Source organism: Silurus aristotelis, assembly GCF_946808225.1.
Source record: "Silurus aristotelis genome assembly, chromosome: 10".
Classification (NCBI taxonomy): Eukaryota; Metazoa; Chordata; class Actinopteri; order Siluriformes; family Siluridae; genus Silurus; species Silurus aristotelis.
In genome coordinates, this window is record NC_139583.1 from 14,471,178 (window position 1) to 14,496,627 (window position 25,450).

The 25,450-nt window shown below is 39.5% G+C and overlaps 1 protein-coding gene across 1 annotated transcript in view; it reads right to left on the reverse strand.

Annotated features, from left to right (window-relative positions):
- igf1ra (insulin-like growth factor 1a receptor) overlaps positions 1-25,450 on the reverse strand; it is a 91,724-nt gene that overhangs the window by 4,500 nt on the left and 61,774 nt on the right. Inside the window, exons 3-19 of the mRNA XM_083553215.1 lie at positions 19,987-20,290; positions 19,238-19,374; positions 18,825-18,969; positions 17,261-17,469; positions 16,945-17,071; positions 16,349-16,575; positions 15,869-16,036; positions 14,605-14,812; positions 10,437-10,720; positions 9,971-10,113; positions 9,719-9,884; positions 9,398-9,500; positions 9,238-9,308; positions 8,434-8,663; positions 3,881-3,988; positions 2,969-3,131; positions 2,650-2,779 (exon numbers count right to left, since the gene is read on the reverse strand). Coding sequence (XP_083409341.1) covers positions 2,650-2,779; positions 2,969-3,131; positions 3,881-3,988; positions 8,434-8,663; positions 9,238-9,308; positions 9,398-9,500; positions 9,719-9,884; positions 9,971-10,113; positions 10,437-10,720; positions 14,605-14,812; positions 15,869-16,036; positions 16,349-16,575; positions 16,945-17,071; positions 17,261-17,469; positions 18,825-18,969; positions 19,238-19,374; positions 19,987-20,290 — 2,923 coding nt within the window. The remainder of the gene's footprint in view (positions 1-2,649; positions 2,780-2,968; positions 3,132-3,880; positions 3,989-8,433; positions 8,664-9,237; positions 9,309-9,397; positions 9,501-9,718; positions 9,885-9,970; positions 10,114-10,436; positions 10,721-14,604; positions 14,813-15,868; positions 16,037-16,348; positions 16,576-16,944; positions 17,072-17,260; positions 17,470-18,824; positions 18,970-19,237; positions 19,375-19,986; positions 20,291-25,450) is intronic.

Genomic DNA, 25,450 nt, shown 5'->3' on the forward strand with positions numbered 1-25,450 from the left:
GTCTCCATCAATGAATAAATCTGCACTGGTACGCTAGATTACAAACTTCAGATAAATCAGCCTTTTTTTTTTAAACAAAGCAAATTTGGAAAGTGCTAGTTTATGTGTTTAGGTAGAGGAAGGTCTTCACCCGTCACTTGCTTGGACATCTAGGGGAAGTCCATTTCACCACTTTGGTGCCAGAACAGAGAAGACCCTTGAGGTATATTTCCTCTTCCCCTGAGAGAAGGTGGTACCAGTGGAGCAGTGCCGGAGGATCTCAGGCAGTGTGGTGCAGTGTGAGGAGTGATGAGGTCTCTAAGGTAAGATGGTGCTGGTCCATTTTTGGCTTTGTAGGCAAGCATCAGTGTTTTGCATCTGATACATGCAGCTACCGGAAGCCAGAGCACAGCAGTAGGGTGGTGTGGGAGAACTTGGCAGGTTAAACACAAGTCACGCAGCTGCGTTTTGGATCATTTGCAGTGTACGAATAGCACTCAGAGGAAGACCTGCCAGCAGACAGTTGCAGCAGTCCAGTCTCCAAATGACAAGAGACTCAACAAGCATCAGAGCAGCCTGCGTTGACAAAAATGGTCGAATCCTTTGGGTGTTATAGAGAAGAAATCGACAAGAACGAGTCACATTAGCAACATGTAAGGAGAAGGACAGTTGAATGTCCATAGTTATCCCAAGATTGTGAGCAGTGACTGAAGGGGAGAGCATTGAGCAGAGAGTTATAAAGAGATATTCTGAGATTCTGGCCTGGAGATGAATCACCTGGGAGGACCCGCAGTTCGGTTTTGCTGGGTTTGAGGTTCACCAGTTGTCCTTCCTTGGAGCACTTTCGGTGCTCTGACAACGTCATCTAGCCTTTGCTTTCAACACATCATCTTTCAGATCTAACTGTTTACCTGCTGCCTAATATATCCCACACCATGACAGGTGCTATTTTAAAAAGATAATGTTATTTACTTCACATGACAGTGGTATAAGTCCTCTGGCTCTTCAATTGTAACGGCAAACAAAAGACAATAAAATCGATGCACATTTAAGCCAAAAGTTTATCAGAGCAGTGGGGCTCTGTGAGCCCTTTCCAATCCCTTACCTGGAAAAAAGAGGTTTCTCATACGCAAATTCTATACAAATACAACTCCCTCTGTAGCATTTATTTACCACAATAACTACTATTTTTATTTATATGCTGTACTTTTCTTGGCCATCTAAAAAATAAAAATGCAAATACATCTATATGTTCTCAAGCAGCAGGAAAGATAGAGCAGCAGCAGGGCAGAACAAGCACACATACACAAATAGCTCTTTTACAGTTCTCCCTATTGCTAGTCATTATTCATTAACTCTCCGTGGACACATTTTCTGCACTGGCCCAGGATCTGAGGCGCAGCTCCAGCGCTCTTAAAGTGGGCCTGCTATAACAGTGACTTGTATCTAATTGGCTGCAATGAAACTGTATAGAAAGGCAAAACCACAGCAAAGCAGGGATAGTTTTAGAGAGGAAGGAAAAAAAACAAGGAACAAATGAAGACACCTAAGGGTAAGGTTTATATGAGCATTCATGCAGAGGACTTCAAAAGCGGCCCATCCGGAACAAAGACAGGGCAGTGGGGTTGGAGCTTTTACCCTTGAGCCCATCATTAGCGCACATCTGGAGGATGTTAAGAGTGCGGTAATACATCAAACTGGTGCAATACACACACGAATGGAAAACTGCACACATGCAATGGTCAAAGTTCCATTATGTCAATGCTGAATAAAGTAACATGAAAGTATACGTAAACAAAATCTTTATTTGTCATTTAACAGGCCAAACTTGGTTTTAACTATTGAAAACAATAACTGTATCCATCTGAAATTAACAGCAGTAACTGCGCAGTAAGTAGCCTACATTCAATACAAACATAGATGGTACTGACAAAAGCATTTAGCTTTTGTTTTTAAATTGGGTTAAAACTGGCCTTAAATGAAAACATTAACAGTAACCATTTAAAATTAAATTAAAGGCAACAACCGCACAATCCACAATCCAAACAACTCAATTAAAACGCGTTCAACACTCTAAACAAAGATGTTATTTAATCAGCATTCAGCATTTGTTTTCGTTTATTTCGTTTAATTTGGTGTAAAGATAACCCAACGACTGTTCCCTTTTTGGTATCTTTGCCTCAGACAGGTAGCTTTGCATTTCCAGGCTGCCTGTATCCTAAATCACTTCAGAATCCTCTTTCAATATCTCATCGTGCCTCACCAACAGCGAGCTTGCTCTGCATGGGATGAACTTTTAAATGTCTGATCAAATTTGTTTTGCCGAATGTCTTCGCTGTTGTTCCTCCGCAATTAACTTGTCCTTTGCAGACATTGCAGAATCTTTATGTCCTGTGCACAGATTTCGAATTACTGATCGGAATAGTGATTAGGCCTACAAATGTAGTCTTTGCACGCGGCCACACTTCCGGAAAAATCGGAAAAAAGACTATTTATGGCTGGCCAATCGGTGCGTCCTTAATTAACACCTCATAGAAACAGGCAGTTAGAAAATGGGAGCTGCTGACATATTTGCACTAGAGACATGTAATTTAGATCTGCTTGCTACCCAAAAACACACATACATGCACACTTTTACACAACCAGTGAGGACTGTGGGTGTGCTCATACCAGACATCAGAGTTTGTGGTGAACACGCCATCTTTCAGAGACTCCGGGGACATCCAGCGAACCGGCAGCAGTCCTTTGCCTCCTTTCCGATAATAATCAGTCTCATAAATGTCCCGTGTCATGCCAAAATCTGAAAAAAAGAAGAAAACAGGCATGTAATGAATAAGCAGGCATAATACAGTGGTTTGGTTCTTTTCAGCACCTTTGCATTAAAGTCCCAGTAAGATTTATGAGGCTGTTCCCGAGTGCCCTCAACTTCTACTAAAAGATTTCATTTGGGTTGCTGAATGGTTCTGGAGTATGTGTGACTATTAATCACCTCCAATTTTAACAGTGAAGTCTTCGGCCACCATGCAGTTCCTGGCAGCAAGGTCCCGGTGGACAAACTTGTTTGCGTTGAGGTATGCCATGCCATCGGATATCTCACCGGCCATCTGAATCATCTTCTTCAGCGGCGGGAGGGCCTGGCTGCATGAACCTTGCTGTTAAGCCGGAGAAAATAATTCATGATACATAAAGTGTTATTTGATTACAACAATCTTTTCAACTGTTGTTTCTGCATGACAGAAAAAGATAATATGAAGGGAATGTGGGACAGAGAGACACACACAAATGAACTGGCACTGAGACCTGGTCAAACATTTTGGCAACATTGTTACTGCTAAGAACAATAAGCACAAAAGATCTGTGCAGAAAATACTGCATGTTCTGTAAATGAACAAACCACATTATTGTGGTAAATACAGTAAGTACAGTGCATTGTATTGAGAGTCTGTTTAACAAGGAAAGTCGAAAATGTCTGATAGTGTGATATACACTAGATGGCCAAAGATTTATGGCCACCTGACAAATCATAGTGATATATGTTTTTGAATAATCTCATTATAGATTTTGTTCTCATTACTGTTAAAACCGCCACTATTCTAGGGCATGTTTGTGTGGAGATGTGCTCATTTAGCTAAAAAACATTAGTAAGGTGGGGCCCTGTGGGGCAGAGAGCATTCCGATTTATCTCAAAAGTGATTAGTGTGGTTTCAGCTAAGACTCTGTGCAGATCATTAATGCTTTTTCACACCAGTAAACCTCATTTTGTGAGCTGGGTGTCCATATTTTTGTGACTATACAGTGCATTTAGATCTAAAGCCTGAATTCAGAAAAACTGAAAATCACATTTACTTCTATGCTCCATATGCAGGCAATAAGTATGAAGAGTAGTAGATGGCTCCAATACCTGTTTTGAGCGCAGGGAGCGGAGGTAGCTCTTCAGGTCACCTCGTGTCATCAGCTCCATTATCACAAGGGTTGGCTGGCCTTGTGAAACAACTCCCAGCAGCCGTACCTTGAAGAGTCACAGATCAGGTAAGATATGTGACCGGGGCATCATGACATGCATCAAGATTTAGTCATAGACAGATGTGGCGGAGAGAATCTGGTAATTTTCCAAAATAAAACATCGTTCAAAATCAGATAACAAATAAAACGGAAATAATGTAAGTTATGTATTCTTTCTGTGCGGCCCGGTCTGCGGCCCGGGGGTTGGGGACCACTGCTCTAGATGATGTAGCGCGCCTTTAAAACCAAAATGATCAGGGAGAAAAAATTTGCACCATGGTATAATTGTTATACAGTGAGAGAAAACTTTTTTTTTTTTTTTTACCCCCTGCTGATTTTGTATGTTTGCCCACTGACAAAGAAATCATCAGTCTATAATTTTAATTTGTTTACATTTAATAATGTTTATTTGATCAGTGAGAGACAGAATAACTACAAAAAAAAAATTTTAATACAGAAAAATGTATTTGACCCCTTCACTAAACATGATTTGGTACTTGGCGGCAAAGCCCTTGTTGGCAATCACAGAGGTCTTGTAGTTGGCCACCAGGTTTGCACACATCTCAGGAGGGATTTTCACCCACTCCTCTTTGCAGATCCTCTTCATATCATTAGGGTTTCGAGGTTGACCTGTACATGTGCTTTCTTGAGCAGGGAAACGTTGCGGGCACTGCAGGATTTACCAATTGTTTTCTTGGTGACTATGCTCCTGGTTGCCTTGAGAACATTGACAAGATCCTCTTGTGTAGTTCTGGGCTGATTCCTCACCGTCCTCAAGATCATTGAACTCCACGAGGTGAGATCTTGCATGGAGCCCGACTGTGGGGTGCATGCCAGATTGACATTTTTTTTTTTTTTCTTCCATTTGCAAATAATCGCACCAAATTTTGTCACCTTCTCACCATGCTGCTTGGTGGTGGTCTTGTAGCCCATTCCAGCTTTGTGTAACTCTTCAGTCGTGTCCCTGACATCCTTTGACAGCTCTCTGGCTTGTCATGGTGGAGATTTTGGAATCTGATTGATTGATTGATTGATTGCTTCTGTGGACAGGTTTCTTTTATACATGTAACGAGCTGAGATTAGGAGCACTCCCCTAATCTCAGCTCGTTACCTGTATGAAAGACACCTGGGAGCCAAAAAGCTTGCTGATTGATAGGGAATCAAATGCTTATTTCACTCATTAAAATGCAAATCAATTTATTTTTTATTCTGTCTCTCACTGTTCAAATAATCCTACTATTGAAATGATAGACTGATTATTTCTTTGTCAGCGGGCCAACGTACAAAATCAATGTGGATTAAATAATTTTTTCCCTCACAGTACACACACCTTAAAAAAGACCACTCCTAAATTAGAAAGTAAATGACTGCAAACCAAACTGACAGTATTTCAGCATAAATCCTAGATTTTTATTCAATACGGTAGCAAAATTAACAGGGCATAAACACACTGCACTAACAGGCAAACCATCAATAGGAAGTCTTGATTTCTAAAAACTGTTTCAACAATAAAATTGAAAACACCAGGCAAAACATCCAAAAAATTAATATAAATCCAAACTGTTTTATAAATAACCCCATAGATAGCACTATAATTATAACAAACAAAATTACTTAATTTCATTTATTTCCTCATTAAAAATCAACAACTTGTATTCTTAATCCCTTGCCTACAAGTTTCTTAAAACCGATAATTTAAGAAGTAATTAAACCTGTTTGAAAAATATTAAACTGCTTATGTACATAAATCTTTTAAACTGGCAGTTATCAACACCCTAATTAAGAAACCTGACTTTGACCCCTGTCAACTGTCCAACTACAGGCCAATATCAAACATCTCCTTTATCTCCAAGATTCGAGAAATGGTTGTAGTACAGCAGTTCTGCTCACACCCAGTTAGTAATATCATTTTTTAAATGTATCATTCAGAATTTAGTCCTTATCATAGCACAGAGACAGCACTGGCTAAACGGTAAATGACTGGCTATTGGCCTCTGATCAGGGTTGTGTATCCTTACTTGTTTTGCTCAACCTTAGTGCAGCTTTTGAAACCATTGATTATAATATCCGTCTTTCTAGACTAGAACATGTTGTTGTAATAAAGGGAACAGCTCTCTCCAGGCTTAGGTCTTATAGGACTGATTGCTATCTTTTCGTTGATGTAAATGGTGAGTTCTCCACACACTCTGAGGTAAAGTTTGATGTTTCGCAAGGATCTGTCTTAGACACAGTGCTTTTCTCAATATATATGCTGCCTCTGGGTGAAATCATACATAAACATGGTATTCGCTTTCACTGCTATGCTGATGATACACAGTTGTATATTTCAGCAAAGCCAGATGAGAGAAATCAGCTTAACAATGTTGAGGATTGTGTAAAGGACATTAGACAGTGAATGCTTGATAACCTCCTACTGCTTAACTCGGATAAGACAAATGTGCTTTTACTAGGACCACATGCAGCTAAAAGTGAACTTTTCAATTACGTAGCATCTCTGGATGGTGTTTCTGTTTCAGTGTGTACAGCAGTCGAAGACCTTGGTGTAATTATTGACCCTAGTCTGTCCTTTGAGGCTCATGTGAATAGTATAACAAGGATTGCCTTTTTTCACCTCAGAAATATTGCTAAATTTTTAAATATGATGTCGTTACAGGATGCAGAAAAAAAATTGTTTGTCTATATTGCTTATACAGTACTACTATAATAATAATAATAATAATAATGCTTTACTATCTGGGTGTTTGAGTAAGTGCATAAATAAGCTGTAGTTAGTCCAGAATGCAGCAGCAAGAGTCTTTACTAAATCTAGAAAATATGACCACATCACCCCTATTTTAATCAGTCTACACTTCTACACTGGCTCCCAATTAAATCTTGCATTGATTATACAATACTACTACTGAGGTATAAAGCACTTAACGGTCTTGTGCTGCAGTGTCTAAGTGAAACTCTGTACCAAAATGATCCCCCACACCTACTTAGATCAAAAGGTGGAAGCTATTTGTTAGTACCTCAAATAATACAGACTACACCAGGTGGCAGATCTTTCTTATACAAAGCCCCATAATTATGGAACAGTTAAAGTTGAAGCTGAAAACATTTATTTAGTCAAGTCTTTTATCAGTAATCAGATCTGGAGGGATCATGGATATAAAGTGTTTGGTGAACTCGGATATCTGTATGCTGTCATCTCCTCACTCTCACACGTTCACTCAGGTTTGTTGACGGTGGTGTGGTGGGTCGTCTTTTATCACAGAGACCCTTCATGTCTGGTTCACCTTCTGGCTCTCCCTTCTAGTTATGCTGCCATAGCGAGTCTTGCTGGAATCCCCAAATTCTCGGTGTCCTTAACTTTTGTACAACAACAAGGATATTTAATAACCCATATATTTCTCTCCCTTGTCACCCCTCTTCACTTTCTCTCTCTCTCTCTCTCTCTTAAGTCAAATTAAACATGCTGCTCCTGTGACCACTGTTCCTGCCCCTCTCCTCTCCTCGGATCTGCTGTTTCTGGCCTGCCTCTGGACGGTGTTCTCTTTGATCGGAGGCCACTCTGTGCAGCTGGGGATGGTTTCACATCAACGGCCTGAGGATCCATTATTCATTCTTTCTTACCACATTATCTGTGTCAAGCTGCTTTCAGACAATGTCTATTGTTAAAAGCGCGATACAAATAAAAATCTATTAAATTGAATATCCAGAGTTAATGAGTTAAGATCGCTCCCCTTAAATGGAATAACCAGAGTTGGAAAGTAACGAAGTACAAATATTTAGTTACTGTACTTGAGTAGATTTCTGGTCTCAATACTTTACCTCACTATTAATTTTTTTAACTTTTTACTTTTACTCATACATTTTTACAAAATATTTGTACTTTCTACTTCTTACATTTTCAAATACTTTAGTTTTAATCTATTTGGTGAAATGTCAATGGCTTTTTCAATCTACCATTGGTGTATTTTTCCTAGCCTTCACGCACCACAGACGTAGGCAAGCTTACTAATGAGCAGGGCAGAAGGCAACAAGATGTCTAGGGATAACATGAATAAGACAGAGGGAGTCAGCAATGTAAACATGACAGATCAGAGTCATTCCTAATCACCTGATCATTATCATCTTTTTTCTGCTTGTGTGCTATTTGAAATTAATTTTGTATCAATATAATCCATGATGTGACGTCCAGTTACCAGCGTGACACTAAAACAGGTAGTAGTAATGGCTACTTTTTTACTTAAGTACAAGTCAGAGCCCAAACTTCTTTACTTTATCTTAAGTAAAAAAAAGTGTAGCCAGTACCTCAACTTTTACCAGCTTCTTTTTAAACATCAGTATCTGTACTTCTACTTAAATGAAGGATGTGTGTACTTTTGCCACCTCTTGGAGTAACTCATGTCCTATTATGAAACTACTGTCTCAACTACAGTCAAGCGTAGTCCTGGGACAGCTTCTTACCACATGATGACAGTTGAATTCCTTCATGACAGAGGCTTCATTGAGGAATTCGATGCGTTCACGCATGCTTGCAGATTCATTAACTGTCTTGATGGCCACCCTGGTTTCAGGTTCATCCTTGACCACACCCTTCGCAATGCCCTCATACACCATGCCGAAAGAACCCTGGCCCAGCTCTCGACTCAGAGTGATCTTCTCACGAGCCACCTCCCATTCATCTGGTACATACACTTTTCAAAGAAGAAGAACATTTGTTCAAAACATTTCTGTTTGATGTTCATTCACTCATACCATACCATACAGTGCTATATTAAAAGAAAAGGGCATTTTTATATCTATTTCTCTTGTCTGAGTCACAGTGGAGTTACATTATTAAATACAGTACATTAAAAGCATGCAAAAACTTAAAGGGCATTTGGAAATTATCAGGAAATGTGGTTACAGAAAATGAATGCATGTAAAGAAATTACATCAAGCAAGCATAGAAAAAAGATACTCTACAAAATAATGCTCTAAAATGATAAATGAGAGAAACCATGGCAACTTTAATTTAAATATAATGTTATTGTGATAATAATACAATTCATTTTTAGCCCATGGCTATCAATCAAGTTAGATTTTTTGGCCTCTATATAAGAAAAGGTTTGGGCGTCTCTGGTCAATAAACTATAAAAATACCTGACATTGTATATTGTACGTTGATCCCACGCTACTTATGAGTGCTTATGGTGTTTTTTTTTGCTGTAGCATAAATGTATTACTCAATCTGAAACATCACCTGAATGCAGTTAAAGCCGTACTTACTCTCCGCTGCACTGAAGTACTCTGGGTTTACAGAGGCATAGAGAACTCCATTTCCCAATCTATCACTGTTCCTGTGAGAGGGTTGAACAGGATACAATGGTTACATTAACATTATATTAGCATCAATTGAGTGTTTTAAGTTCCAAAACAAATTTCTCACCTCTTTTTTTTGACAAAGATGATGGTGACGATGAGAGTGATAAATAGGATCAACACTATGATAGGTAGTGTAATGGCTAGGTAGACCATATTGTCATAGGCTTCTGTGAAAAGAAATAACAAAACCATAACCACAAAATCAAACTGAATAAATGCTGATAAATGTACTGAGAATAGATATACTGATTTATATCAATGCCTTCAACTTCAGTGGCTTAGTATTTTGCAATTGGATATTTTTTTCCATGAAAGGTGTACTAACCCTAATGTTAAGCATCAATTCTATAATAAAAGTCAGACAGAGTGTGAATGAGTGGCTTACTCTGGGACTGAGGTACATAGAAAAACACTGGCTCAGTCCAGGAGCCATTTCCTGCCAGTGAGGTGGCCCTCACACGGACAGAATAGTTGCCAAAACCGAGGTTGGTCAGCCGTGCTCCTCTAAGATCCCGGTACTGTTGCCGCGACACACACTCATGCTTCTCAGGCTGAAAACACACATACAGTACACATAGATGTTCAGTCTGTGCTGTCATTCTGAGTGGTATTTGGATGTTTTAATGCTGTTACTCACCTCTGAGCCCAGGCGAAATTTGAGCTCATACATGAGGATGAGACCACTGGGTTGTGGAGGTTCAGGCCATTTCAACAAAACTGTCCCTTCTGACTTCTCATCCATCTCATGGGTCACCAGGCCGGGAATGTTGTCGGCTTTTTCTGGATGAGCAAATGTTGTTAATCAATATAAGCCACGGTACACACGCAAGAGGTAATGAGCATAGCTTCTAACCCACAAATAATAATAGTGAGGTACCCAATCTAGTACAGGATTCCTAGCCAATGATGAGCACAATAACGGCTAATTAGCACTGCTGATTAGCTTGCATAAGAGGTTTATTAGCTGTGGAATAACAGAACACAATCAGTAGCTTTAAAATTTAAGCCTGTCTGAAAGCTCCCTGTCAGTACCCTACTAAGGGCATTTTCCTCAGGGCCCACAATGTGACCCGGAATGATGCAAACAGACTGAATGGCCCCACCTGCAGGTTTGGTCCTGGAAAAGACAAAGGCTGCTGCACTGCATCGCTGGACCTCATGGTTGCATGCGTGAATGTCTATACGGTAGATAGTGAATGGTTGCAGGCTGAAGATCTCTATGAACTCTGTCTGAGATGTGGTTTCCAGGAATGGATACACTCGCTCTGTAAGCTCTGGTTCAGTCATGTTGCCTTCTAATGCGGTCACGTTCTGACCCAAGCCTCGTGACAATGTATCATTAGCAAGCCCAACAAAAAGCTCCCGGCGACGTCTGCTGTTGTGTGGTCTGTGTCGAAGAGAAGAGAAGAGAAGAGAAGAGAAGAGAAGAGAAGAGAAGAGAAGAGAAGAGAAGAGAAGAGAAGAGAAGAGAAGGTATTTAAAGAATGAAACCAGTAGGCCAATAAATTCCAGTGCACTTTTTACATGGCTTTACAAAGCACACAAACAAATTTTGTTCAAAAAGCACAACATCCAAAACTTAATCACATTTAAGGCACAACCCTGTGGGATGCACTAAGTGTGAGTAAATCTGTATGACAAAAATAAGCATGACACTACAAAATACTAAAATGAACTATTCACTGAACCTGAACGATAAAAGGCTAAAAACAGCTGGTATCCTGAAACCTGAACATTCTGAATCCAACTCAGAATACACTTATTTAGATCTTCCACATACACACATGTCCATTGTTAGATGCAAATAATGTTATAGCACAATAGGCTTGTCTGCGGTATGTATGCAAGAATACGTACTCCTAATGGGTACAAATCTAATAAACAGCTTAACTGGCATATGCAACTACTGAATCAATGCAACCATTTGAGCTATGAAACACACAACACCGCTTGATATTTTGCTGCCGCAATATAACACAAAGCCACAGCACAAATTAAATGACTGGATTTACTCTCCTCTCATCAAAGTGAGGGATGCCTGTGTGTTGTGATGGAAAAGCTGTGGGTCACCTGGCACTGTTCATACATGCATGTCACACCAAAGACTGCGGTTTACCAGCTGTTAATCGAGCCACTGCCACTTCACAGATGAAGCTTAAGTGCAGCAGCCATAGCCTTACCTAGCGCCATCTTTAGGTGACATGTACCGATTCGCTCAGTCTGGATCTCTGCAAAGATTTTATAATCAGGCCCTATATAGGGAATGATCTTGGATATGAGAAAACAAGATGGATGTGACTGGTAATGAAGAGTTTTACTGAAAGTATCAGATTGACAGGTACAAGTGGGATACAGACAGAGATTATGATCATAATGGACACACACAACTATAGAAGATAAAACAATTAATAAAATAATCAGATTGTTTTTTTTCAAGAACCTTTTATGAAGATAAAAAATAACGGAAGAGTAACTTATCAGGGCTTCTATTTGTCTTTAAATCATTACAGTATTGAAGCACCTCACCTATGCAAATAATGTCAGCCTATGCATAGATTAAGTGATTAAAGATGCATGTGCATATACACTCTACAGACAAAATATATGGACACCTACCGATCACACCAATATAACTTTCAAAAACTGCTGACACACATTCGGATGAACAGCAATGCCCACTGCGAGTCAGGCCTTCTCACCCACCATTGCTGGATGACCTCACTAATGTTCTTGAGCTGCTTGTTGAATGAGCACAATTCCCTTGTTCCCTTGTCCATAGTTTTATAATGGAACCTTTAGCAAACATATATCAGTGGGTGGTCTGATACACATACTTTTGGCCATACACTGTGTGTGTGTGTGTGTGTGTGTGTGTGTGTGTGTGTGTGTGTGTGTGTGTGTGTGTTTGTTTTTTTAATATTTTACATTTGATAGTTTTACAGGAGCCTTTGGTACATCTGGTTAAGTATTTGAATTGAATGTGCCATAATTACTAATAATTGTTCAATGATGAGGTTAATGTCTGTCCATATAAACTAATCCAAATCTATACAAGCATTACTGACAAAATTGTTCCTAAATTATTCATGTGGAGCCTACATGCAAATGTTTTCACCCACCACACGCACACTCAGGTTAAAAAAGACAGGTTAAAAAGACAATCCACCTTCTCCATCTTAAGCAGGGCTGAGAGACTCCTCAGAATAGGCCTGCTTCCTGCTGTATTTAACCACACACACACACACACACACACACACACACACACACACACACACACACACACACACACACACACACACACTCACACACACCCACATTAATCGAGATGCTGACGGGCGAAGACACCTGACAAAGTCTGCTGAGAAAGCGGGAATGACTCATCCAGACATACACATCCATGCCAGGCCCTTAGGGCAGACTTCACACCTGCAAACCTCAGGAATGCTTCAACAGCTACAACACAAAGCATCCTTTGATAACTAGCTTCCTGCTCTGAGGTGGTAAAAATAAGGATGAAGTGTGTATAGATTCATTGCTTTGGGGTGGATCTCTATTATGCTTTTCCCTTCCCGTCCTGCCCTCTGTGTGTAAAAGAGAATGCAGACACTTCACATCCGTGATTTAAGCGATTATAAAGGTTTTTAATTGGATTAGAGCCCAGACAGCTAATCTATGACCATGCGGGAATGAGGGGACCAAAAAGGGCAAATCTTCTTCTGTTCTGTCCTCTTTTTGTCTCTCTCCCCCTGCCTGTCAACTGGCTTTCTCAGTGGGGATCTTCCCGTAAAATTCATTAACATTCCACATGAATGTGCTGTACATATCCTGGCAGAGGGTCACTCCAAGCTAAACAACTGCACAATAAAAGACTGTGTGAGGCAACGATAGAGGAGTAGCATAGAAATAGAGGAAGTAAGAAAAATATATTTTTAATTGACTCTCAATCACCAGTGCCATATGTGCTGCTTTGAGATGTATATAGTGCTATCTTTCTGGTTGGAGCCTGAAGAGTATGAAGCATATTAGGCAGGAAGCTGTGCATCTTACATTATGCTACTTGATTAATTTAGTCACTTTAAATAACCACCGCATCCTGGCCAGGGATTAATTCCTGGGATTGCTAGTTTAATATGTTGTTATAAGATTATGAGTATAATTACTTTAAATAGTTATTAACCAAACTACTTAAGGAGTCTATAAAGTATCAAGAGTATTGTAATTTCCGGACAATAAAGCGCACCCATATATAAGCCGCACCCACTGAATTTGACAAAGATTTTTATTTTAAACATAAATAAGCCGCACCTGTCTATATGTCTACATTGAAACTAATGAACTTAACACAGGCTTTAATGAAAAACAGTGTCTGTTACACGGTGTAACGGGTGAAATATGTTGCGCTTCCTTTAGGAGCATAGCGGTATTTTGGGAATAGCCTGCTGCCACCATTTTTCCGCTATTACTACATGTGTGCAAGACTGAAATTTATGTCCTTATTATTTTTTTGATGCTCATTTCTAAGTTTCTTTGACTAAACTGTAACGCTGTTGCCAAGAACAATAAAAAAGCACGAGTTTTGGAAACCTGTCTGTGCTTATATGATTTCTGTTGCAACTGGAGTTAGTGAGCTCTCCCTTCACCCAGACTCAACACGTTACAACGGCTTGTATCTAAACAGTAGCCTACCAAGTAAGTCATTGTTCGCTGTCTTCCTCCTTCCTTTTAGAACTATTTCTCACGGGAGTTTATCTTTTGGCATCGTCATGCGTTTAAAAAAAAAAAAATTTTTCTCCCGATGCTGTGCAGCTCAGAACACAGGTGAGGTGTGTTTTTTCGTTTCCGTTCGGAAATTTCATTGGTCTAATGTTATGTGGCTCAGTTTTTTGGCTTGAAGTTTGTGAAACCGGGAAAAACCCAGGAAAAATTCATAAATAAGCCGCTTCGTTGTTTAAGCCGCGGGGTTCAAAACGTGGGGAAAAAGTAGCGGCTTATAGTCCGAAAAATACAGTAATCAAATTAGCCAACATCTCACTGTCCAAGTTTCTAGCATTCAGATTCAATCTACTAACTAGCTTGTACTGTATACACTGTACATTTTTATTAAAATTTACATCACCTAGAATGAGAAGCAAGTTTGCAACCAAGAGTGCTAATTCAAGATAAAGCTAAGTGTTGCACATTTGCCACTAAATGTTGGGCTAAAATTATTAAATACAATTAAATACAGGAAAACAAAAAACTGATTTGCTCCTGAGTCAGAAATTACTGTACCTGGGTGTAAATACAGAATTATGGAGGAAGTTCTCAAATGCTTTGCTGAAGGTACGCTCCTCTGCCTCGGCCTTTATGGCTTCGTTGGTCTTGGGACACGGACAGCACTGGCCTTTCTCACCACCAGCCACATCTGATTTAGTGGGCTTAGTGTCCTCCTCCACTTCTGACAGAGATGTGGCTGAGATGCGGATTGGGATCTTCAGTTCTGTGGGCAAGTAAAGTTACTATGATGTTACTACACTTAGCTTGTGGTCACTTTCCACTCATGGACAGGGTAGAAGAAGGCAGTCTGTAATTATATACCTACAAACTGTATGGTGAAGTAAATGCAGGTATAATAGGATAGAATACAAAATGAATTGGCTGCAGAGTAAAGAAAACAAAAAACATCCAGTGAGCAGCAGCTCTACCAAATGAAAAAGGTTTAAGGACCACAAAGGTCTGAGAAGAATGTCCAGATTGGTTTGAGCTGACAGAAAGCCTGAGACAACGGAAAAATATTTTTATAAATGATGTGAACAGCAACGCAGAGTGTGCAAAACAAGTAAAAGGACTACAAAAGCACATCAGGTTTCACTCCTGCCACGTACAAACAAGAATCGGAGGCTATCACGGGCAAAGACCTACTGAATAGGGACAGTTAAAATCCTGGTAATTTTTTACTCTAATCCTCATTGGTCCATTATGACATTAAGCCTTTGCTTCAGATTCTTGTTCTTGCTGACAGGAACCTAATGTCATTATTTAATATTGTAGCCCATCCACCTTAAGGGTCAGAATTTTGTGTATGCTGAGATGCTATTCTGCTCCCTATTGATGTAAAGAGTTATTGTGTCAGTTGTTATATTCTTCCTAATAGCTTCATTTAGCCTAATAGCTATCTGGACATTTTCCCATGACCTCTCTTATCAAAATTGTGTTTTTACCCACAAGACTGTCGCTCACAAAATGAAAAATGTTTACCATTCTGTGTAAACTCTAGAGACTGTTCAGTAAACTCCTTGAAGTATAGCAGTTTCTGAAATACCAACCAGTCCAGTTGGCACCAACAAATATTCCATGGTTAAATTCACAGACATCAGTTAATAATTGCACAATTTCTTAGTTTTTTTTATACACACAAGTACTTCTGGAACTTCTGGAAAAATGCATTCACAACAATGAGCAAAGTCAATAACAAAATGCTTGGTGCAATATGAAGGTTTTTTGAGGGTTATATAATAAAAGAAAAAAAGGTTGGGACAAAAGAGTGCTTCTTTACCTTTTGAGCAGTAGTTGTGCTGATAGAGCTCATGGTCCTCAGGCTGCTGTTGCCAGCGAAGAAGGTAGAAGGTTGAATTTCCATTTCGGGAAACCGGAGGAGACCACTTCACCACTAAAGACATGGATGAATTTGCATATGCACGGGCATCCCTGGGCATTGAGGGCTCTGTGAAGTGAACAGATAATCAATCTTTCCTTTTTTAACAAAAGATATAATGTCAGTTTAAAGGTGACAGCAGCTATGTATGCTCTTTAAGCTTATAAAAAAGCAAATCTGATGTACAAAGTTTGTGATAAATCACTGTTAAAAAGGTTTTTACTGCGAGAAATCACATTAATAATATTAAATTAAAAAGACTTAATTTCCTTCCAGTATAGTAAATTCCACTAGATCGTACATCACATATATTTATATGAATTCATTAACCATGACTGCAACACATACTGCTTTCTTTTGGATCATTAGCTGGTTACCTACCCGAAGCTTTGGTACGGATATAGACCACTTCGCTTTTAGCTCCATGTTTATCCTCCACCACCAGGGTGATGGCTTTCACAAATATGGCATATTGCGTCCAGGGCTTTAATGGGTAGAGCAGAACTCCTGGATCCAACGATTTCTCTTGTGGGAGATCCACATCTACCATGGTCCAACTGGACCCACAGCCATCCTGTCCATCAAACTCTGTGATGTTCTGAAATGGCCTGTGTCACAGAAACCAATCATTAAAAGCATTTTAAATATAGAAGCATTTTAATATTTTCCAATTTAAAAAGATGAAATTGGTAAATGCATGTTACTTTGATTTAGGATTGGACATGTCTTATTACATTGTGCAACCCTAAGATGCTTTCTGTTTAATGAAGCCACATAAAAAAAAAGATTCCTCTGAAAGCTGTTTAGAGTTTATTGTCTTAACAGCAGATTGGATCATTACAGAGCAGGAATCACATCTTTGATTTGCTAACCAGGAACAGATTTTAGAATGTTCTGTATTTTATTCAGAAGTTGAGCCTTGTCCCAGACTTTTTAAACTAATACACATATGAATGTAGGCCAACAGAAACACTCACGCTTCCTTGTAGTAGACTATAAAGCTGATGAGATCTCTGTAGTCTGGTGGTCGGTAGCGTTCCCAGGTTAGTTTTATTCGATTGCTCTGGGTGCTGTTGGACTTGAATTTTAGAATATAACTTTCACCTTAGGGAAAAAACACAAAAGAGATCCATATTCGAGATTTGTGTCTTGGCACTGTTCACTAGCAGATGCCTCAAGAAATGTAATGGAACTTCAATCTTGCTGAATTTATACTTTAGACATGGTGACAAGATTTTAGATCTAGATTGTTTAACAAAAACAATAACAAAAAAAACAACTAAGGTTACTCACAACTAGCTCGTTCCCCGTTGTTGCGAACATCATCTTCCTTCATCTTCTCACTCACACCGGTCTTCTCCCACATCTTGCGAATCTCGGACATGCAGAGTTTAGGGTTGGAGCGGAAGAAAAGTTTCCCTGCACGGATAGTAAGGTTGTGCTGGCTCCAATCCCACAGATACTGTAGGTGCTGATTATCCAGTGCTGAGAAGGCATACATTCTGTTTCACACAAATAACACCAAGAGTAAGAGTGTTAGCAAAACCAAAAGATCATACTATCAGAACAAGAGTACTTGTGTTGCTCCGTGTGTCTTCTACCTTAAATGTTTTACACTACAAACTAATTTCTATTAGTCTATTTATAGACCTTTAATCATTTTCTAATCATTTCATAATCTACACTTTAGCAAAGGGGATCACACATATGACCATTTAGAGTCCAAACCCAGTAATATAGAATATTATAGTACATTAGTATTATTTTAGTAAACTGTCGTTTCATCTGCTCTTTCAGAATAAAGTGGTACAAAGGCAGTCAGGGAAATGAAATAGAATGATTGTATTATTACTACTGTATAATTGTAGCGTTTTTGTACATTCATGTACCTACTTATAATATTACTCTTTAAAAGAGAACAAAACAATACAGCTATATTACAGTTATTCTAACTGAACACATTTAATATCTCTGACCCGTGTTTTTGTATTAGAAAAAATCAGGCATAACATTTATGTGATTTGAGTCTACTAAAGTGGAGATATTGTGTTTCATTCTCACACTGAGCCTATGTGGAAGTAATCTGCACTTTGGGTATGTTTAGTTCAACAAAACATCTGAAGAATGTGGGGAATGCTCATCACACACATACAGGCCCCCTACAAGATGAAACCTGAGAACAAAGAAAGGCTTTCTCACGACCTTTTTCACCTTCGTCCTCTAAACTTCCTAGACATTTTACCTGAAGCAAAATTATATGTGTCTGACATCATGCTAAGGCCCAAATTTAGCTTCAACTTGTTCAATCGCATGTACCAAATATATTGACTTACAGACTCCCAGCAGATGTATTTAAAACTGTATTGCAGTATTATGAGTTACATACATGAAAATCATTTTCTGCATTATGTGAGTGAGTTGTAGGCCAAAAAGCATAATAGCTTATGACATTTTACACATTCCATTAGAAACCTAAAAAATCCAAACACTAGAAAAAAAAAATACGTAGACAAATCCTGTGCCAGTGAATAATTTTAATCAGCAGGCAGTTAGAATGAGCCAAAGGAAAAAGTAATGCATAAGAAAAAATGGGATTTGTTTTTTTATTTCCTGATGCTATATGAACCCTCATGTTCCTATAAAGAAAAATAAATGTACACCAGCATCTCCTGCAGGAAATCTAGTTTCATGCAGGTTTTAAACCCATTTTCAAAAAATATTATTTTAGAAAAATGGCAGAGTGACCTGTTAGACTGTGTGTAAATGGTTTAGTAAAAGTATATGACCCCTCAGGAGTCACAAAAAGAATGAGAGCTGACATATCATGGACAAAACAACACGAAAAGTAGAGTCTTACTGGTCTAAAAGCTCCTCTCCATTAATGTAGCGCAGACTTTTCAAGAATGAGAGTGAGCCCAGAGTGTGAGAGTGCTTGATGCGCACATAGCCAGTCACTGTTTGAATCAAGCCCATGAAACTCTCCAGCTCTGAAGCAATGTTGTCTAGAAAAAAATGCAGAAAGATAGGTGAAAAGACTTGTTACTATAGTGCACAGTAAATGCAGTCATAAACCCTCACACTGAACAGTAATATAAAGTAGTGAAGCCTCACACTGAATAGTAAGGATATGGTACATATCAGTTAATTTGGCTTTGAAAACAATAGTGTATGCTGAGTACATATCACAATAATGCAGTATAATAAAGTACTCTAAAAGAAGTTGAAAAGAAGTGTGCCGGAAGGAGTTTTCACTTTGTCCTTAATACTTACTGCCTCGACGAATATTAATGTGCAGGTTGCCTTTGATGACAGTGCAGCCCTGCAGGGACTGGGCAGCATCCACCGAGTCGATGGTTTTAGTTTCACAGACCTTATCACAGAGGCCATTACACGCACTACAAAACATACTGTAAGAGGAGTGAGAGAGAAAAAGAGGGAGAAAATGTCAAGGACAGACCAGAACACTCTGAGCTGACAAATTCCAGTAAACCTCAACAGGAATACTATATAATATAAATTCTCTTTCCTGACTGAAAGTAAAACCAACATGTAACTTCATGTAATGTTTAAACTTCAAACAGCAGAGTAAATTGAGGTTTTTCCTGAAGGTTATAAAAGATAAAAGTTCAAGAGAAAAAAAACAGAGCTTGTGTTTGCAGAACTGAAACACAAGTCCCTATTTACTTGGCAGTCCACTTCCTTCATTCACTAATGTCAAAACAACACATTTTGCCTTGAGCACTTCCATATCGGGGCAAGGGCAAAGAGCTTGAATAGTTAGCCATGTAAGCAGGGCAGATGTGGGCACAAGGAAGTTTCATTAGATGACTATTTTGTCGCCTCTTAGCAAGCTCTGTAAAAGTACATTTGAACAGACCTCTAAATGAAAAAAACTCAAAATGAAAGATTTAAAAACAGATTATTTCCAATTCTAATTTGATATTATGCAACATAAGGATAGCAAATTAATATTAACTAAATTTTAACTTCAGTTCTAACATTTAAACAACAAAACAAACCTTTGGCTCTCATTGCGGGTGAAGCCGGGTGGACAATCGGGCATGCACTCGCCATCGTGGATGACGAAGTCCACTTCGCTGGGCAGGTGGACCTGGGCACATACTTCCTTCGTGATGCAGCGCCAGCCCTCGAAACGGTAGGTGCCAGGAGGACAGTCTGGCACACAGCGGCCCTCGTGGGAATAATGCTGGCAGGCGGCACACGCCATGTCATTTCCGGCTTCCGTACAGCTCCCCAGGCACTGTGGGTGGCAGCACTCGCCTGAATCCGTGCAGGCTTGACCCTCACATTTTGATAGACATGCTGGAAAAAATACAAAGAGAATTAGCAGACAGTTGAATGATGTATTGTCCTCATTCCAGACCATAAATTCATGTTACAATACAGCTACAACTCTTCATTTTGCCAAAAGCTGAAACAGTCTAATGAGTACTAATTATTATCTCTACTCTATATCACAGGAATGTTTAGATCTTTTACCAAGATACCAATTAGACTGAAAGCTTAAGACATGCACATATGTTTGTGCTTTGCTCACAGAAGTTTGGAAGGCAGTTGACTGATTAGTGGTCTGTACAACAGTCCTGAAGAGAAAAAAAAATGGAGGCAGTGCCACTTCGAGTTGTACTGTATGGCATGTTTTTATAGGGCCCCTGCTGCTTTGTGACAGCCTTTTTAGTAAACTGCTGCTCGGGCCTGACTAAATAAATATTATCCCAGATAGGGATTGCTAAAGAAACTGAAAAGAAGGGGAAAGTCAAGAAAGAATGATAAGTAGATTAAAGAAAATCCAGTGTCATGACAGCCACTTGAATGCAGTTTGTTCCGACAGCGTGTGGAAAAGTGTCCTGCAGGCCCAAAGGCAAAGCCTGTCAGCAGCCCAGGAACTTCAAGTGAACAGACCCAGACTAAAACCTAGACTTAAAGTGTTTTAAAGACATGGCATTACACAATGACCCCAGACAGCCTAGTTGGTGGCTGTTCAACACATGCAAAAGTGTTACAAAGATGGAAATGTAAATGGTTATAGAACATAATATCGCTGCAGATTTCCTGGCTTTCACTGAACAACTTTAATCATAATCTGCACTTTGTGTTATCATCAGACTGGCTTTAGGGAGAAATAACTCCCGCTGGATAAAGAATGATCAAATTATTCCTAAACAAACCATACAGTAAGGAACGACATGGTAAAAAAGGGATGACGGCTCATTTCATAACTGGTGTGCTGACACGCCTTTTATGGCATCTTTGTACATGCAGCAAAAACGTTACTGGTCATTCGTTTCTTGCCTTGATGACAGCCGTGTAAGTTCTCTCTTACTTAATTAGCTGATTTATTTATAATAACTAGAATATTTGAATATTTCACTGGAGAAATTCTCATATATGTTCACATTAAACACATTGTTTCTACAATGCTTTCTTGGCAACTTAGTCTTTACATATTCCTGTTTCTAGGAGCAGATATAAACATGGAAAATTACTTTTAAATAACAATGATGTGTTAAAGGAGTGGTAGGTGACACCATGATATTTCCAGAAGAACATATAATCTGGTGTCCAAGTATTTGCCGTTGGCTCGCTTGCATCTAAGGCCTGCGTTAGAGCGTGAGAAACTTGAAAGTAAAACAAAATTGTGGAGAGAAAGAGGAGAACAAGGAATGGGTGTGTTTCGAATTAGGTGTTCATCAAAGAATCTTATTGACTTTTCAGTGTTTAGATGAAGTCAGTAAGGATTATTGGAGTGCTGAGGGAACTAACCCTATTGTCTACAAATCTCTGATCAATTTGAGAATGATTCTGGCAGACTGAGTTATTGAACAACAGACAAAAGTCCCGCCCGTTCACAAGAAAGCCGTAAGTGAGTGTGACCTGAGCTGCTGCTAGTCAGCTCTAAATGCACCCAAGACGCTCATATTTGGAAACACATCCCAAAATGCTGAAGAAGGCACAACACATGTTAAGCACCGCTGCATCACTGGAAGTCTTGTGCTAGACAACCAGCTCCACAAGACAACGCCAGCAAGAAGACGGGCAATCATGGTTGCCAGGCAACGAGCTCTTGGCACTGTGTGTGGCACACTCCAGAGGCAATACCAACAACGTGTCCGAATGAAACATTTCCCTTCAATATTTATGGACGTGTAGCACTCTGACAGTCTGAGAAAATGTGACAGATTTAGTGCTTCTTGCTGCAGTTGAAACTGCTTCTGTGCAGATGTGTGTCTACTTTGGAACATTTATATTGAAGTGATCCCCATATACTGTATACACTACACTCGCAATCAGAGTTAGCCTAGACGTAAATATTTCACATAATATCTTGTTACACAAATAAGGATATAGCTGACAAATAAACGCACACATTTATACTCCGTACATCCTGTCACAAGCTAAACCAATCAAAGTGAAATTACTGGATAATTGTGTCACAGGTAAGACAGAGCATGGCAAAAATGCTAATCTAATCTAACTCTATCCTTCTGCTTGTAATCATGTCTGCTGCCTCGGTTTGTGAGTTAAATCAGATTTCAATCACCTTTCTCAATGCCATAATTTAATGGCAGTGTTGCCGAAAATAGTGTGGTAAAGATTTTGTACACCAAGTTAGAGGTTCTAAAGTCACTCTAGAGGTGCTCTGCCTTAAATAGCCACGTTGGCCTTTTATGGGCTTTTAATAGCTGCAATTTTTCCGGGCTCCAAATTTAGATGCAATCAAGTGCACACTGTGTTTCCCACAAATATCCTACTCTCACCTGGAATGGCATTACTTTTGAACTCTCCAAAAACGAGGCTGCATGGAGGAGATTTTCGCTGTTATACCTAACTTGGAGAATGTTAGCATTGCTGCAAAGAAGAGGAGGAAGGAGTGGAAAAGGGAGGAGGCTGCTCAGAATATGACCAAAAGGGGGCAGTCAAGACAAATGCAAGTCACCGTTCTGCAGCAAAAAAGGCTTCACACTGCTTCTACAGAGTCCCTGATTGGGGAAAACATCTCAAACATGCATACCTTCTGCTGAGGTTCTAGGGGAAAGGGGAGGCGTTGATGATGTTGAAAGAGCGACAGGGAGAATGTACCGTTTCACAGCCTGTGTACTCTTAGCTGGCCTCATTTCCCAGTGCGAAAACACAAATATACAGAGAAAAGGGTCTACTTCTTTATTTTTTAAGCAGCTCCATAATACATGCCTGTTCCCAACCGGCTGTGCTCCACACGCAGCTATGTCAGGCATGGTGTGCATTTGCCTACTCGAATGATCAGTTTGCCTTTTGGGAAAACCCCAGACAAGCAGTCATGTTTTACTAAGTGTTGCCTCTTTTTCTATTTTTGGTGATGTCCCAAATACACCCTCCCACCCCCCAAAAAAGAAATGTATTGGGTAAAATATTGCATTATTAAGGACATATAAGGACATGAAAATTTGCACAATTTTGGTATCCTTTCCAAATCTGCACCATGAGGCAGATCTTGAAGAGTTTTTCAACAATACCCATTGTTTATTTAATTTTTTTTTTTTTGCTTTGACGTGAATCATCGAATGATAAACCTTTCAACAGAAAAATAGCCAACCTCCTCAGAGACCTTTAGACATTTCCTTTCACCTCATGGCTTGTTTTTTAAACACAAGTGAACTTTAATCATCTGACGAAAGCAATAAAAGCAAAAAAAAAAAAAGAAAAAAAACCCACAGCTGTCTCTGAGTACTGAGGTACACATGATATATAAATATATTTTTATGGTGAATACATCAGTAAAAGTGTCATTGTAAAATATATTTCACACAGCAATGAAAAATTATTTCGATCAAGGCTGTAATCGATCGGAGAGTCAAGGATCGGAAAACCGGGTTAAATTCTCTCGCATGCATGTGGAAGAGGTTTTCCTGATGTTACACTGAACCAGTGCACACTCCAGTTCTGATCTTTGTGTTGCTCGTACAAATTTTGCAAGAGAGAAACACACAGCCTGATGTGAGCTGATGAAATGGCTCGTGCCTCTTTATCTATGCAGGAAAGAGCGAGAGAGAGCGAGAGAGAGAGAGAGAGAGAGAGAGAGAGAGAGAGAGAGAGAGAGAGAGAGAGAGAGAGAGAGAGAGAGAGAGAGAGAGAGAGAGAGAGAGAATGAGAAAACCCCTCCTCACTACCATTTCAGACTGGCACTGCAGAGAAAACAAAAACACAGGCACACGCTGAGTAGTGAGGAGCCCGGCCCTCCCCTTCTCTGTGAAAACACCCAGGTCAGACAGCACACAGCCACTGCTGCACTCCAAATCACTGCAATATGCCGAGTGGCACGTATGCACATTCGCCTCAGGGATGAAACAAATTGTGGGCACAAGGGCTTCTTCCAGCCGCCACACTGTAACATTCCTCAGAGAGCGCACAGGAAATGAGGAGCATATAAAAACACAGCATTAGTGGCCTGGCAAGAACCCACTGACACACTTGGATTCCGATTCGTGGGCTTGTGCTCTTTTAGCAGCATGCTGTAAACACTGCTCAATGTACTAAGCAAGCGCATAATCAGAAAGCAGAATGTTAATCCACTTGTTCTTATCACCGGCGACAGACTTTATTTTCCATTTCCTATAATTCAGTGGTAAAATAACACGCTCAGCAAGGGTCAGCATTATAAAAAAAACAATTTCAAGCACTGTTTGCAAATTCATTCAGGGAAGAAAAAAATAAATAAACGTTAAAGATGAACACAATAAGAGCGTTTTTATTCAGACTACTTGGAACGTTGCCGTATCCTATCATTTGCTGAGCTCTTCACAGTGGTTTGCAGTGGTGGAGCGAATCACACACGGAGAACCATTCGACTATTTGAGCAGAGGCGAGCGAGAATGGAGCAAAGAAAATTCGAGTCCGCCGATGTGCGTCATCTCCGTGTTCCTGACTGAAATGTCGCTCTCGTCACGCATACTTCTACACAAGCACGTAACTAAAGTGCTCCATCTCCCTATCTTCACTCAACCTCTGCATTGTCCCATATTCTTTTCCAGGGCACACAGTACTGGTTATTAAGCTTGCTAATAAAACAAGTTTTTTAGCCTTTCTTTGGCTAACATCACAAACACAAATTACTGGTGTTATTTTATTACTATACAACATTTATTAATCAAAGTGACTGATTTTAATGCATTCACTTTATTCACAACAGCCAGCTAAAATAAGCAAGCTGAATGTGTTTTTTAAATTTACTCTATAATGGCACCAGCAATAAAAATCATGTACAAATGGGATGTACAAACAATACATTGTGACACATGTATTTAACTAAAGGCTCTGCCTGTGCTTTAGAAAAATCTTAAACGAGATCTCAGTTGGTTCTCCTAGACAGCGGTGAGATCAAATGGAAAGAAAAGGGCTTCCTTTGAGGTCTCCTTTTTCTCAAGATGCTCTCCTGAGAAATAAAATTCCCACTAATCTCATGTTTCCTCATGAGTTTCGGTAAAG